Below are 14,262 nucleotides of genomic sequence, written 5' to 3' on the forward strand. Positions count from 1 at the left end.
CCGGAATGGTGAAGAAAGTGGGCAATGCTTCATAGGTCTTTTCTTGTGCAGCTCAAAAGGGTGAGTGCGCTTACCAGAGCGTTTGAAATCTACGACGGCAGCTGCGGACTGGGTCTACAGTGGGTACCTTAAAAGTTGCTTGAGCCACGGGAAAATGGTGTGGTCAGACTCAAGCAGAGACATTTCTTTCTCAATCGTCTTGAAATTCAAATTCACATCCAATACCCACTTGCCGTATGTGAACTGGTTCTGGAAAAGTGTTGACGCAAATCCCCTTTTATACGTTCTCATCGACCCAGATATCAACAAGCTTGTATGTATTCTAATAACACAAATTCCCACGCAAATTCTCGTATACGCCGAGGGCTTCTTTCTATATAAACACGGTCAGGTCTATGGAAACAAACCTTCTCCTCATCATTTCCACTCTCTTTCTAAAACCAACCCAGGAAAGAAACATTGCGTTTCCGGACACTTCAGCAAGCCACCCTTCCTACAGACACCATATCTGGAGATTTTTTGAGTCCCGTCATTACCCTTGGGGTTAGCCCTAACAAAGCTCCGGTCCTTGTGGGCAAAGACCTGCTTATCAAAAGCAGTTCTCCTTCGCTCGTTCTCTAAACAGTCACTTCAAGGAGTCACGAGAAAACACCATCGTTCTCCCGGAGGACAACCCAGACGTCATCGACCGCCCTGTCATATGGATTTACTCGCGCATATCGACACTCAAAATCCTATCAACGATCATGGATGGAATTTCACGCTGACCACCCCTGTGGCGACCCCGAGACCCTCCAGTACATCTATGACAACTGCCTCGAGACGTCTCATATCAGGAAACTAGCGATTGGCATGCCGGCCGTGGCGCGGAAGTTCGACGACTTGGAGATGTCGGCAAAGGAACTATCAAGGATACTGCTGGTAGAGGCTGTGAGCGACATGTTCGCCAGGTCGATGAAGTACTGGCACACGGAGACCCAAAACCGTGAGGAAAAGCATAAAACATTCTTCATGTACAAGAAAGCGTACGATGCGTACGCTGTGCGCGGCTGCAGCCGCGACTCGCTAGAGGAGCCTACGATCAAACTGCCGGTGTACCATCCGGTCATTTCGGTGAAAATGTGTGATGGCTGCGAAGAGGGTTATAGAGCTTGGATTATTAGGAGTCGAGAGATATAATTGTTGATCCAGCAAGCATGGGAGGTCGAATCTATCGTGCAGCTGACTCTAAGCAGCCCCTGGGTCTGCGCTTCCAGGTGACATCGATGTGGCGCTAAAAGCGTGCTTGCTCATTGTTACAACTTGGTTTGAGTGCATACATAAAGACCGACGAGCAATCGCACAATCTGAGAAGCTGGCCTTTGTTGTGTTTGTGTGTCATCAGTTCTATTTTCCTATCATCGCTTTAGAAGCTGAGAGGTTGTCTATATTGTTTCAGGCGACGGCCTCCTGCATGGGGTTGCTTGCTTGTATGCAGTCAGCTACGCAGCTGTGGTCGTATATATTGTTCGCCTGTGCTATTTCTCAGTGAATAATCCTGCTCCATCCTTTATTATTACAAGTGTCTTTATAAAATCGTGATTGAGGTCATTTGGGAACTATCTCCCAGTCCCGCTATCCTACACTCCTTCGCCAGTCTCAACGCTTTGTTCATGCCCGCACTACACACAATTGTCGTCATTCTCACTTAACACTAGGTTCACGTGTGCGAATCTTTGGCACTAGACACTTATGTATTTCTTTTACACCAGAGACCATATCTCTTTAACACATTTTGTGTCATTCTTTACATTCCCTGCCGAGTCTTTCGTATATAACTATGGCCATATCAACTGCAATGAACCTCCTTCCTCACTCTTCCCATCATTGACTGAGACACTCACCGAGGAAAGCATCTACCCGATTACTTTCCAAAATAATCCCCACGCATCAGTTGAACGAACACGCAACGCGAAGTCACCAGCAAAGCCACCCTTGCTAATCCCGATACCATGGACCCTCTCTCCAACACCACGGGATTCATCCCCTGGGAGCAGCTGAGCTGCCCAATGGCTCTGCTCAATGTCGGAACCGGTCCAGATCGAGTTGCATTCCCGGTGCACAAGGAGCTCCTCGTCAAGAACAGCCCGTTCTTCGTAACCGCTCTGAATGGCCCATTCCAGGAAGGCAAGCGCCAAGTGGTGCCACTCCCTGAAGACGACCCCGACATCGTCTACCGCATGATCAACTGGCTCTACAGGGGGCGAGTTGATACACGCAACCACTACAGGGGACAGGCGGCTGGCTCGCCTGAAGACAACAGTGTCGAGGACGGCACTCCAGAGGACGGTAGCAACGGTAGTTCCGACGAAGATGACGATGACGGCAATTCTCTCGGATCGATGTATGAGGAGCCCGATCCCAACGCCCCTGCTCCCACGCCCCTGGACTCCTGCGCTGGTCCTAACGCCCTCTTCGACCTTTGGATCATGGGGGACAAGTTCTTCATGCCCGAAATGCAGAACGAAGTTGCCCATAAGCTGGTAGAGCTCGTATCCACGCACGAGCTGTATCACTGCGAGCCCCTTCCGAGTGTCGATATGCTGCAACATGTGTTCGACAACACTGTCGAGAAGGCCCCACTGCGTGCCCTGGCCATTGACATCGCGGTTCTGACTTGGCAGATGGAACACATCGCGGATCTGGAGGAGACTCTGTCGCCGGAGGTCTTTGCCGCTTTGTTTAGGGCGGCTATGAAGTACTGGCGGCACGAGACGCAGAACCATGACCCGAAGTACAAGACCTTTGCGATGGCTCACCAAGCCTACGATGTGCCTATAGAGGGCCGAAGATATGTCGTGGTGCCCGGATTGATGCTGAAGACTTGCCATCCCGAGTCTATGTGCGATGGTTGCTGGACCTGTGATGTGTGAGGTTGGTGAAGCGGTAAATCACCACTTCATCGACAGCATTTAACTAGTTCGTCCGGATTGGCAGTGGCATCTGACATCGCTGTGATGGCGTAATATATGTATTCTCTTGTGAGGACAATATTCTACTAGCAAATGGAGACTCAAAAACAATACGTTTGCTTGAATACGGTCATGGGTCCTACAGTGTGTAGGCCAATTTAAATTGAGTCTAGCGGTCATTCAGACCTTGCGAGCGAACAACAGCTCGTTAGGCTTCTGGTATGGGGTTTGTTCGATGAAATGGTAGCTGGCCTCAAGTCAATGACAGCGTGTTATTGGAGTTCGGAAATTGTGAGAAGGTGTTTGAATAGTGGAATGAGGAACCGAATTGGCATGGTAGATCTATATGATCCATGAATTGCCTGGTATTGCATGAACTGGGCGTTGTATGCTTGTAGACTAAGGAGGGGGCCCAATTGGTGACACGCTCCATATCACGTGCATCATCACTCTCCCCTGCAAGAGCAAGGTGCCCGGTAGGCCCGTTGCTAACCCTCGAGACCGTGGCAGGGGCCGCAGATGAGCCGCCGGTCCCGAGCAACCATGTCTGTTTGCCGCCTCGCCTGAACACAACAACCTTTCTCATCACCGTCCTTCGCCCAACTCGCCCTCTTTCTGCACCGGCGGGCGCAACCACGAAGTCACTCGGCGCCGACAGCAACCTTCCAAGTGGGAGCGCATTACTGTCACCCGCTGTCAGAACGAAATCGCAGCTTGGAGTGTTGCGCCTCACTTCGACATGGCAGCGCCAGATCGCGCACGAGTAAGTTCACAGTTTCTCGCGTCGCAGAAAGGCCTTCAGCGTTAATATGATTTTATGCTCCCCAGCTGGGCGACGAACCCGAGTCACCGGCACCCGCTCGTTCCGACCCTCCGACTGGCCCTGTCAAGTTCAAACCTCTAGCAGTCAGGCATGGCCACGATCCTATGACGTAAGCAAGTTTTTTTTATCACTCTGAGATATTTCTGAACGCTCTTTAGGTGTTTCGCTGGCCCCAGCATCTTGATTGTAGTTGGCGGGCCCCCCTTGGGAGAGCCTATGAGGTTCTGCGTCCAGGAAGCTCTCATTTGTCGCTACAGCGCCTTATTCCACACTGAACTGAAGGAATCCGAGACTAAGACATTCAAGTTTCCAGAAGATCACCCGTCCACCTTCTTACGGTGTATGTTCTGGCTGTACACCGGAGAGATAAACTTTGGACACGGGGAAGCCACCTGGGACAGTTTGACTAACAAACTTGAGGAGGCTTATCAGACGCAAGTGAAGGATGATGAGGATCATGGTGATGAAGGCAATAGTGGTAACGGTGACACCGAAGGCCCTTCTATGTCCATCCTAACTGACCTCTGGATCCTCGGCTATAGGCTGCAAATGCCTGCACTGCAGAACGCCGTCACTCGCACGATTTTTGGACTACTGCGTCACAATCCAGACCGCGTCCGGATTTGCCTGGACGCCACGACGATAAACAACGTCTACGTCTGCACACCTCCCGACGTGCCGCTTCGCTCGCTCATCATTGACATGGCTCTACTCATTGAGCATCACGACAATCTTTGCAGAATCACGGAGGTCGCTACACCAGAGATAGTCTCGGACATGGCTAAGAGGGCCTTTTACTTTATGAAAAAGGCTAGACCGAACTACTTGACCCCGTACGAACGCTTGCAGAAGTTGTGGCGGCGTTATGCAGTTGGGTTAGTAAGGAGAGAAGACTTGTTCGAACAAGACGCAAAAGATACATAGATTTGGATAAAGGCTCGCGAACAGAGTCCGACTCAAGAGTAGTCATGGTTGCTTATGAGTATCATGCCACGGACACACAGCGATGGGCTGGAGGAGGAGATTCAAAAGGCGACTGGCGAACAAGGAGACGACGGGCTGTGTAATGGAAGATACAGATGTCAATAGTCGATAGAAGACAAAATATCAAGCTAGAACAAAACTCAAATGATGCCACTGAAGCCGCACATTCCATGTATAGTAACGGCTCATGCCGAAGCGTTTGAAGATGCCTTTCACTCTTGCGGAATTTCCGGTTATGGCCCCATATCCACAAGCCATACCATTCCAGCTTAAATATTTCATCCAATATAGGTAGAGTTGGGCGTAGTGAGCGGAGAGTCGGCCAGCAATTGCCTAAGTAGTGTTAAACATATGCCATTCCAATCACGTGCATTCCTTACCTGCCTGCTCCCGTGACACACGGCGTGAACGTAGTTAGCCTGCCGGCTGCAGGTTACTAAGCACCATCGACCTTTTATCTACTGAACCTCACCTCCACTACGCAACACAAAACAAACTCGAAGTCACTCACTGTCGGCCGCGATTGACGTCGACCAGGCCAGCCTGACGACCTCTACCAGCAGCAGCGCCAATGGGGGCTTCAGGACTCGCAGAGTTCCTCGTCTTATTCCCATCATGGATCACAGGTGAGTTCAAGGCAAACTTTACTCTCAACAAAAGAACTCCGACTCCGACTGAATCGCCATCGCTCACTAGCCCGGAAATCGTCGACGATGCCTCGTCGCATCCACCTCCCCTACCCAACGGCCCGAACAGGTTCGAGCCTCCGACGACCAGAACCGAAGCGCCTCCCATAGCGTGAGTCTCAGCTTAGCGGCCTCATAATGATCCTGCGATGTGAATTGCAAAGCTGACAGCCTCACTCAACAAGGTGCTTCATGAGTCGAATCGTCACCATCGACGTTGGCACCGCGCCCACGGTCACATTCATCGTCCACGAGGCTCTGCTTTGCCACTACAGCGCCTTTTTCTACGCCGCGTTTCGCGGCCACTTCAAGGAGGCCGAGAGCAAAAAGATCTCTCTGCTTGAAGACGACCCCTTCGACTTCTCGTCGTTTACTGGCTGTACAGCGGAGAGGTGGACGGCTCACATGGAGTGCTACTGGGCGATGCTGGGGACGAGAACATCGTCGGCGGCTGGGGCGATGCCCGCAAGGACAAATCCCCCAGCGACTACAGCGACGAGGAGGACGGCAACGGTGACAACAACGAGGAAGATGGCGGCAGCGCCGACGAAGACAAAGCCAGCGACATCTACTACCGCACTAAAAAGGCTACAAGTGACCGCCTACACAACCTCACTCATCTCTGGATCCTCGGCGACAAACTCCAGATGCCTGCGTTGCAAAACGACACCACCAAGGCGCTCGTCGCCATGACAGCCACCACCCACAACTTTCCAACAACGATGCCCTCGTCCTTCCCCACGGCCGAAATCATTGCCTATGTCTACGCCAACACCTTGTCTAGCGCCCCGCTACGCGCGCTTATCGTCGACCTAGCCCTCATAATCAAACCGGAAGACCAGATCCGATCCATCGTGGACGAGTGCGCGGCTGACGTAGCGCGTGACATGGCGAAACGGATGGCGCGGACCTTTGTGAAAGTAGTACCACCAAGGACGTTGACACTTTGGGAGTTTTCCAGGCGGCTGTGCGAGTCCTGGTATGCATACAGGGTCGGGGCTTTGGTCAGCGAGGACGACATATTATCGTTAGTTCCTAGTCGTCCGTGTCCGCATTGTGGTTTGCTAGATGAGAGCAACGTGCCTGGGTGGGGCGGCCCTCCCGGAAATGATTGGTCGAGACAAAGTTGGTCACCCTATTGAGAGGAAAATTTATTGCTGATGGGGCGGCTGGCGGAGAGAAAAGATTCATTGGGGCTCAAAAGTGATTTCGGAACACAAGAAGGCAGCTATGGTGGGAACGGTGGGAAAAATTGGAGTCATGCAACAACTTCTGATTTGCTTCAGCAAATCAACAAAGGGGAACAGGGAAAGCCCAAAAGGCGTCATCATTTCTCTCCTTCCATTTCTGGTAGAACTAAGAACAGAAGGTATAGGAATGCAATCCATATAATATGCACCGAGTATGTCCGGCTTTTTGCACTCACACCGTAGTACAAATTTGACTTACTGAGGGTAAGTCCAAAGGGAACGAAACTTTGAATGCTTCCTCGGAGTTTCTAGGAAGTAGTGCTGCGTGTTGTATGCTTCCTTTCCTACACGGTAATGGGACTCTCGCATGCAAGATCGCCATGCACGATCAACACGCATAGACCGAGCTTCTTCGGCCCGGCATGCTCCGTCGCGCAAACACGAAGAAAATCCTGCGATGGGGTATATGTATGTACTTAGCGCAGTGGCGCAGCGTAGGCGGCGGTTGAGGCTAGATAGCTAGCTGGCTGGGCGGCTGTCATCCAACGGGGCGGAACTCCTTTCCGCCTGTGGCGTAGAGTGCGGATCGCGATGAGCGACGTGGATCATTTGGGGTTTGGCTCCGAGGGAGGAATACGACGATGGGGTTTGCGGGGGCCGGGGAAGCGCTTGGGACACGAGTTTGTCGATCGCGTCGTGTCGCGCTTGAATTTTTTTTTTATACCCTGATTTGCAGAGAGGGCTAGTGCGGCACACGCAGGACGCAAAACACAGTGAGTTGCGCGGTGCTGCCTCTGTTCTGTTGGCCTGTAGTCATTACGTGACGGAATTTATTGCGGCTGTCGTCGTAGAGCCATGAGAGCGTCAATGATGGCCGTACCATGGGACACTGCAGTGACGGGGTGTTTCGAGAAGACTGTCTAGCATCTCTAGCAGGTCCAAAGAACACCTGCTCAGGTTCCACAGCAGGTGAGTGCCAAGCTTGGTGGCGCGAGCCGGCACCACCCGGCAGCCTCATGCGGCGTTTCCTCAGCGACGCCACTGGGTCCTTGAAATCTTGCGACAACGCATCCGGACCAGACACGCCCAAGGCGGCCACCCGGCGGTGAGGCCGTCTGCACAGCACACAGCTCTACAGTACTGCCAAAGGGACAATCACATGCACATGATCCACGCCGGCCTCCTATCCGCGTTCTGGACGCCTTCAGCCAGACGCAAAGAACGTTGAGCGCGTGGATCGACACCAGGGGCCTGCTGATCGGGCCGCCGGTCGGGTGCTGGCCATTCCCCTCACGGCCAAGCCGGCGAAAATACGAGTTCTTGAACGTCATGTCCTGACTCGGCTTCATCTGGGTTGACGCGTCGACGACCCCATCTCCCTCCTCTTTTCCCCTTCGCTCCCTCCACACCTGGTTCCAATGCTGCCATTGCATCCATGTATCGCTCACGGCGGAGAATCTTGTCCTGGCCGGCCCTGCTGCTGAGCGCTGCCGTCCAGGCCGCCGCCGCCGCCCCTTCCAATGCCTCGGGCGCGAGTGGCCCCTTATCACCCGTATCTTCCGCCGCTGCATTGACGACACCCGGTCCCGACCTCGTCTCCTCCACCGCCGCCTTCACGTGGACCGGCACAGAAAGCAGCCTCGTCCGCCAGGTGCACTCGTGCGAATCGGCCAAGCGTGCCTGGTACACAGCCTCGTCCGACTGGTACTGGTCCTCGCACGCCTCGTATTCCTACTCGTCCACCACCACCTACGACACCCTCTGGCTGTCCAACTACACCGGCCCGCTGTCGACCTTCTGCGATGGCGTGCCGCGCGCCTCGGGCCCCGCCCCGACCACCACCACCATCGGCCAAGTCTACGTGAACTCGATCCCTCCGCCCTTCCCGTCGCCGTCGCCGACGTGCACCTTCGACTACCATGGCTGCGAGCTGGTCGTGTCGTCGTACCGCTCGTGGTATGCCACCTCGCACCCGGCCACCGTCAACCCGCCGCTCCCGCCGCTGTGCGAGTGGGGTCCGAACGAATGCATCATCCCGGCCGGCGAGGAGGAATGCCGGCTGGACGCGGGCGACGTGAAGCTCATCTTCTGGCCGCAGTCCAAGGACCCCTCGCAGCTCTGCGCCACCAACAACGGAGTCCCGAAAACCGCCGCCCCGACACCCGCGACCCCAGTCATCGCCACGTCCGGGGACTACACCTTCACCTCGCCCTCGGTGTACCTCTCTTTCAAACAGCTCCAAGGCCTGCCCTGCTACAAGACCTGGACCTCGGCCATCGTGCCCGTCCCCTCCACCGACATCTCCAGCCTCGTCTTCGGCCAAACCAACCCGATCGAGCGCACCACCTCCATCAACTGGGCCGACATGAACTCGCCCGTCCCGCTCAGCGCATACAAGGGGCAGCAAAGCTGCTGGGACAACTGGCTCGGCGTGCGGGGCACCGCCGCGGGCGGCGACGGCTGCGCGACCGTCTACGACGACTACCTGCCCTGGCTCGCCCTGCCGACGAACCCCGCCCACTTCACCGCCATCGACCCGCTGTTCGCCAACTGCACGTCGCTCTTCTGGCGCAAGTACGTCTTCGACCCGCCCTACTACCTCACCCCCGTCGGCGACCTCCTCCCCCCCACGCCCACCGCCACCGCCGACGCGAAAACGACCGCCACCACCGACGACGACATCTCCGCCGCCCAGCAGCAGCAACCGACCGCCTCCGCCGCCGCCCTCACCACCACCCTACTCCCCGCAAAAACGACCATAACGGCCCCACGCTTCGGCGGCGGCGGCGCCATCGCCACCCTCACCCCACCCTCCTCTAACACCAACCCCTCCGACCCCTCCTCCAACACCAACCCCTCCGACCCCTCCGACCCCAACCCAAATAACCCCACCAACCCCGCCGACCCCATAACCATCTCCGCCGACCCCGCCAACCCCAACGCCATCCTCATCAACCACGCCACCCTCCTCCCCGGCCAAGACTCCACCATCGGCACCACCCCCATCCTCGTCCGCACCGGCGCCGTCGTCATCGGCGACCAAACCACCGTCGCTTTGCCCCTCGCCGCCACCGACACGGCGCCGCGCCCGATCGCCACCGTCGCGGATGGCAGGCTCGTCGTCGCCGCGGATGGGGAGGGCAATTTCGTGCTGCCGGGGGGAAGGACGTTGAGTGTGGGGGAGGGGCCGGTCGTGGTGGAGGGGGTGACGGTGGAGGTTTCTGTTGTGGCTGCGGCGACGGGGGCTGCGGCGACGGGAGGGGCGGAGGGCGCGGGGGAGGGGGGGCAGGTGTTGGTTGTGGAGGGGGGAGGTGCGGAGACGGTGACAGTGTCGGCGGGGGAGACGGGTGGAGGAGGTGGGGGTGGTGGTGGTGGTGATGATGGGGGGACGGGCGCGGTCGTGAGCGTGGGGACGCGCGTTATCACGGCGCAGGAGGTGGGTGAGGATGGCGTGCTGGTTGTTGGGGGCACGCGGACGATTTCGGCGGGAGGGCCCGCGGCGTCGTTGGCGGATGGGGTGGTGGTTAGTGCGGTGGCGGTGGGGACGGACGGATCGGAGGCGGTTGTGGTGGTTGGGGATGGCACGACGTCGACGGCGCGCGTGTCGTCGCTGTTGTCGAAGACGCGGACGACGAGCAAGTCGAGCGGGTTGGACGCGACGACGAGTGTGCCCGGGTTGGGCTGGGCGGGGGCGACGACGGCGGCGGCGGCGACGGCATCGACGAAGTCGGAGGCTGCTGCGCCTGCTGCTGCGCTGAAGGGGAGTGCGGGCGAGTTTTGGTTGTCGGTTTTGGGCGGGGTCGCGTTGGTGGTTGTCGCGATGGCAGGGTGACGATGTTTAACGACACCATTTTCTTCTCTTCATGTGTGGAAATTTCGGGACAGGCAAAGCATATACATACGGGAAGCCTTGGTTTCGCATGGGATTGGCGTTTTTTGGGGAAGGGAAGCACACCTTCCGCGGGAAAAAATTCAGGTACATACATTGGGTTTTCCGGAAGAGATAAGACCTGACAAATGACGAAGAAGCTCGACCATAGTTATAGTAATAATGTAGTTCCCCGGAATACATGACTATTAATATCGCCCAGATTTTGATTGGAAAGATGGTCGGAGTCCGATCTGCTGTGCTACCCAGAGGTAGGTAGCCAATCACCATTCTGGACCGACACGTGTGCGGACGCTTATCGATGTGGCTTTTATATGCGGTCCAGATCTCGGAATAGCGCAGCGCACGTGTGGGGTTGTACTCCGCAACACATGCACCCCGGCCAACCACGTCCCGCTCACGTGAGACGGCACGTCCAAAGGATGCACGAACGCAGCCACACCAACCTCTCATTCGCCCAGCGACTGCAAGCCGTCTACAAAATACCACAAGAAGCGTCATCCTCCTCAGCCGTGTCGAGGTGCGTCGTGGTTATACAAGCGCTCACTCTGTTCAGGAAATACCAGCTGCCATTCCCATCCCACCATCTTCAACGAAGAGGGTCGCACTGCATCAAGCCGCAGGATATGTATGCGCCCTTTATCTATCTTTAACCATTTCCTCTCGGCCCCATGTGAAAGAAAGCCATTCTCCGGAGCCCGGCATGCACGCCAGTGGATTACGGATCATCCACTCAGCCTGGCCCGCAGCCAACAGCGCAGGAACCACCGAACGAATCAGGGAGGCGGGCAAATCGACCCCGCCCGACGCCCGTCATGGCTTGCTTGTACACCAACGGGTCAATTTTTTTTTCTTTTCGTTTTGTCTGGGCCCGGCTCCAGCGCATGCGTACTCAAATTGATTAGAGCCCCCGGACACCCCCACTCGTCCCATCCCGTCATCGTCATCAGCCGGCCTGCGACGAGCCGCTCTCTGAAATTTCTTCTTCCTTTTTTCTTCCCTTCCTTTCCCTCTCTGCATCAACCGGTCCGTCGCGATGGCTGTTTCGAGCCCGACAATACCAGCGCTGCTGAGGTACGGTGTCGCGCTACTGGCTGCTCTAGTGGCGAGTGGGGCCGAAGGCCAGGCCGATGATGCGTATGATCCGGTGTATGATAGGTGCGCGCGGTGGCATCATTCAGGTATGTGTGTTTGTTTTTTCCTTTTCGTTGACGCGGGAGTGGTTTCGATGGGTTTGCGAATTCGTTAATCGTCTTCACGCGGCGCTGACTTCTGTTCCACACCAGCTATGCTGCGGCGGACGTCCATCTTCATCGACGGCGGGGTGGAACTGTACCAGGATAGCCACACGCGTTGGCTCGGGGCCAGTGAGTTTCTCCTTGCTTTCTACTTCTCTCTCTCGGTCAATAAAATCAAGAGAGGGGAAAGAAAGAAAAGCCCACTGACGCACCCAACAGACCGCTACATCTACGAGTTCGACATGTCCCGGTCGTGGGACTCGTCGACCAACTTCACCGAGTCGCGCATCGGGCGGTACTCTGCGTCGTCGAGCGCCAGCAACCCGCCCAACATGGTGCGCGGCGGCCTCTTCGCCGCCATGACGGTGACGAACCACCTCTTCACCTTCGGCGGCACCACCTTCCTCGCCAACGACTCGGACCCGGACTGGGCGCCGCCGAGCCGCGACCCCACCACGCTGTGGAGCTTCGACACGGAGCTGCGCAACTGGCAGAGCGTCGACGTCTCGGCCGCCGTGCCCTGGCGGCCCAACTGGGGCGCCCAGGCCGAGGACGTCGCCCACAGCGTCGGCTTCTTCCTCAACGGCATCTTCGACCGCGGCAGCTCCTACGGCCTGTACTCGAGCGTCGAGTACACCGGGGGCCAGGTCACCAACGCCACCTTCGATCAGATCAGCTACCTGGGCGGCCTCGTCATGATCGATCTGCAGACGAGGGAGACGCGGAACCTCTCCACCGCCGACTTGGGGCAGCCGAGGGTCGCGGGCGGGTTGGTGCATGCGCCCGGTTTCGGGAAGACGGAGAATGGGACGCTGGTGGCGTTTGGGGGGATGAGAAGTTCGGGGAACGGGGGTGATGATGGCGATACTTTTACGAATGGGGATCTGGTGAGTTTACTTTTTTTGTTTTGGCATTGTTCTGCTAGTTTTGTTTGGTTGCTTTTGCCTTCGTGATATTTCTTTCTCGTGCGGTTTGGATGCGTGGATGGCCGATAGGGAATGAACTGACGAGAGAGCATAGATTGACTTCAGCACCGTCAGTCTCTGCGACAGTTTCTGGGATGAGAACGTTACTTGGGTCAATCAGACGACGACGGGAGATATTCCGCCACCACGAATGGACTTTTGCACCTGTCCAGGCCAGAAATCGCCGAGTGACAACTCGAGTTACAACTTGTACGTTTTGGTCTTCTACCCATCCTTGTGTTCTTCTCGTTCACGTTTTGAGTACCGCATTATTATTTTGGTTACTATTTCTTTTAATTTATCATTCAATACTGACAACACCGCTTCAGCTACATCCACGGCGGCATCGACCCGTCCACTGGTAAGATCTACGACGACGTCCATGTGCTTTCCTTCCCAAGCTTCACCTGGACCCTCGTCTCCAACGGCTCGTCCACCAACACCTCCTCCCCCGGGTACTTTGGCCACACCTGCAACAGCGCCGGCAAGTACCAAATGCTCGCGACAGGCGGCGCGCGCGACGCTTCCCTCCTTGGTGTCGAAACCACGGGCGACATCCCAGACCTCAGCCAGACGACCTGCGACGACGGCGGGATCGGCAACGGCGGCGCGGGGGTGCGGCTGTTCGACATGAACGAGGGGACGTGGGGGACGTTTTACGATGCGGACCAGGCCAAGAATTTCCTGGTACCGACGGCGGTGGTAAAGAAGATAGGCGGGAGGTAAGTGACGAATAGAAACAACCCCCTCCCCCTCCCCCTCAGCTCTTCCAGATACATCATCCCCTCCCACTGAACCTCCTCATCCCCTCCTCCCCACCCTCCCCTTCAAACCAGCCAAACGCCACCGCAGCCCCCCGCCCACCCAACAAAACTAACCAGCCCCCCAGCCCCACCGGCGCCGCAACCATGACCACCCCAGCCCACGGCTTCGACTCCCCCGCCATCTACACCATGTTCCACCCGCCCCCACCCTCCGCCACCTCTTCCTCTTCCCCCTCCACCCACCACTCCTCCGCCTCCACCCTCTCCCCCGGCGCCATCGCCGGCATCGTCGTCGGCTCCCTCGCCGGCTCCTCCCTCCTCGCCGGCCTCGCCCTCTGGTTCTTCTGCTGCCGCGCGTCGCAGCGTCGCCAGCGCCGGCGCCATCGCCGCGGCGACCTACAGCCCACCCGCGACAACATGCCCGCCGACGCCGCCGGCGCCGCTCACCACCTCGACGAGAAGTCGCGACAGCCGATGCTGCAGGAACAACAGCAGCAGCAGCAACAGGGGCAGATGCGGCCCCCGCTCTCCGAACTGCCCAGCCACACGGCGGAGGTGTTTGAGAAGCCGGCGGACGAGTCGGGGTGGGCGGGTGACCCTGCGGCGACGGGCGGGTGGGGGTGGCAGGGCGGGGGGGACAAGAAGATGGCGGGGGCGGCCGGGGCGGCGGATGCGTCGTCGTCGCCGCCGCCGCCGCAGGAGTTGGATGCGGTGGAGCCGGCGAGGCGGTTGGAGCTGGATGCTGTGGGGGCGGAGGTTGGTGGGGGTGGGG

General features: G+C 57.2%; 5 protein-coding genes across 5 annotated transcripts in view; all 5 read left to right on the plus strand.

The window, feature by feature from the left end:
• Window positions 1–1,991: 1,991 nt before the first annotated feature.
• On the plus strand, window positions 1,992–2,912 carry BKCO1_500026 (btb poz domain containing protein; the record flags this gene model as incomplete). The annotated part of the gene is made up of 1 exon (XM_020276845.1): window positions 1,992–2,912. One exon carries the CDS (start codon window positions 1,992–1,994, stop codon window positions 2,910–2,912), a length of 921 nt encoding a protein of 306 aa, XP_020133944.1.
• Window positions 2,913–3,690: 778 nt separating this feature from the next.
• BKCO1_500027 (btb poz domain containing protein) lies at window positions 3,691–4,698 on the plus strand (the record flags this gene model as incomplete). Its single annotated transcript, XM_020276846.1, has 3 exons — window positions 3,691–3,714; window positions 3,780–3,883; window positions 3,933–4,698. The coding sequence occupies 3 exons, from the start codon at window positions 3,691–3,693 to the stop codon at window positions 4,696–4,698; spliced, it is 894 nt and encodes a 297-aa protein (XP_020133943.1).
• Window positions 4,699–5,329: 631 nt separating this feature from the next.
• BKCO1_500028 (btb poz domain containing protein) lies at window positions 5,330–6,512 on the plus strand (the record flags this gene model as incomplete). Its single annotated transcript, XM_020276847.1, has 4 exons — window positions 5,330–5,556; window positions 5,830–6,306; window positions 6,369–6,423; window positions 6,477–6,512. The coding sequence occupies 4 exons, from the start codon at window positions 5,330–5,332 to the stop codon at window positions 6,510–6,512; spliced, it is 795 nt and encodes a 264-aa protein (XP_020133951.1).
• Window positions 6,513–8,069: 1,557 nt separating this feature from the next.
• BKCO1_500029 (transcription factor c6) lies at window positions 8,070–10,466 on the plus strand (the record flags this gene model as incomplete). The annotated part of the gene is made up of 1 exon (XM_020276848.1): window positions 8,070–10,466. The coding sequence occupies one exon, from the start codon at window positions 8,070–8,072 to the stop codon at window positions 10,464–10,466; it is 2,397 nt and encodes a 798-aa protein (XP_020133950.1).
• Window positions 10,467–11,811: 1,345 nt separating this feature from the next.
• BKCO1_500030 (cell wall anchored protein) overlaps window positions 11,812–14,262 on the plus strand; it is a gene marked incomplete at both ends in the record, with an annotated part of 3,046 nt that continues 595 nt past the window's right edge. The window contains 5 exons of the mRNA XM_020276850.1: window positions 11,812–11,890; window positions 11,981–12,648; window positions 12,782–12,936; window positions 13,056–13,448; window positions 13,616–14,246. Of these exons, the coding sequence (XP_020134068.1) occupies window positions 11,812–11,890; window positions 11,981–12,648; window positions 12,782–12,936; window positions 13,056–13,448; window positions 13,616–14,246 (1,926 nt within the window). The remainder of the gene's footprint in view (window positions 11,891–11,980; window positions 12,649–12,781; window positions 12,937–13,055; window positions 13,449–13,615; window positions 14,247–14,262) is intronic.

The sequence above is a fragment of the Diplodia corticola genome (assembly GCF_001883845.1).
Source record: "Diplodia corticola strain CBS 112549 chromosome Unknown scaffold5, whole genome shotgun sequence".
Lineage (NCBI taxonomy): Eukaryota > Fungi > Ascomycota > Dothideomycetes > Botryosphaeriales > Botryosphaeriaceae > Diplodia > Diplodia corticola.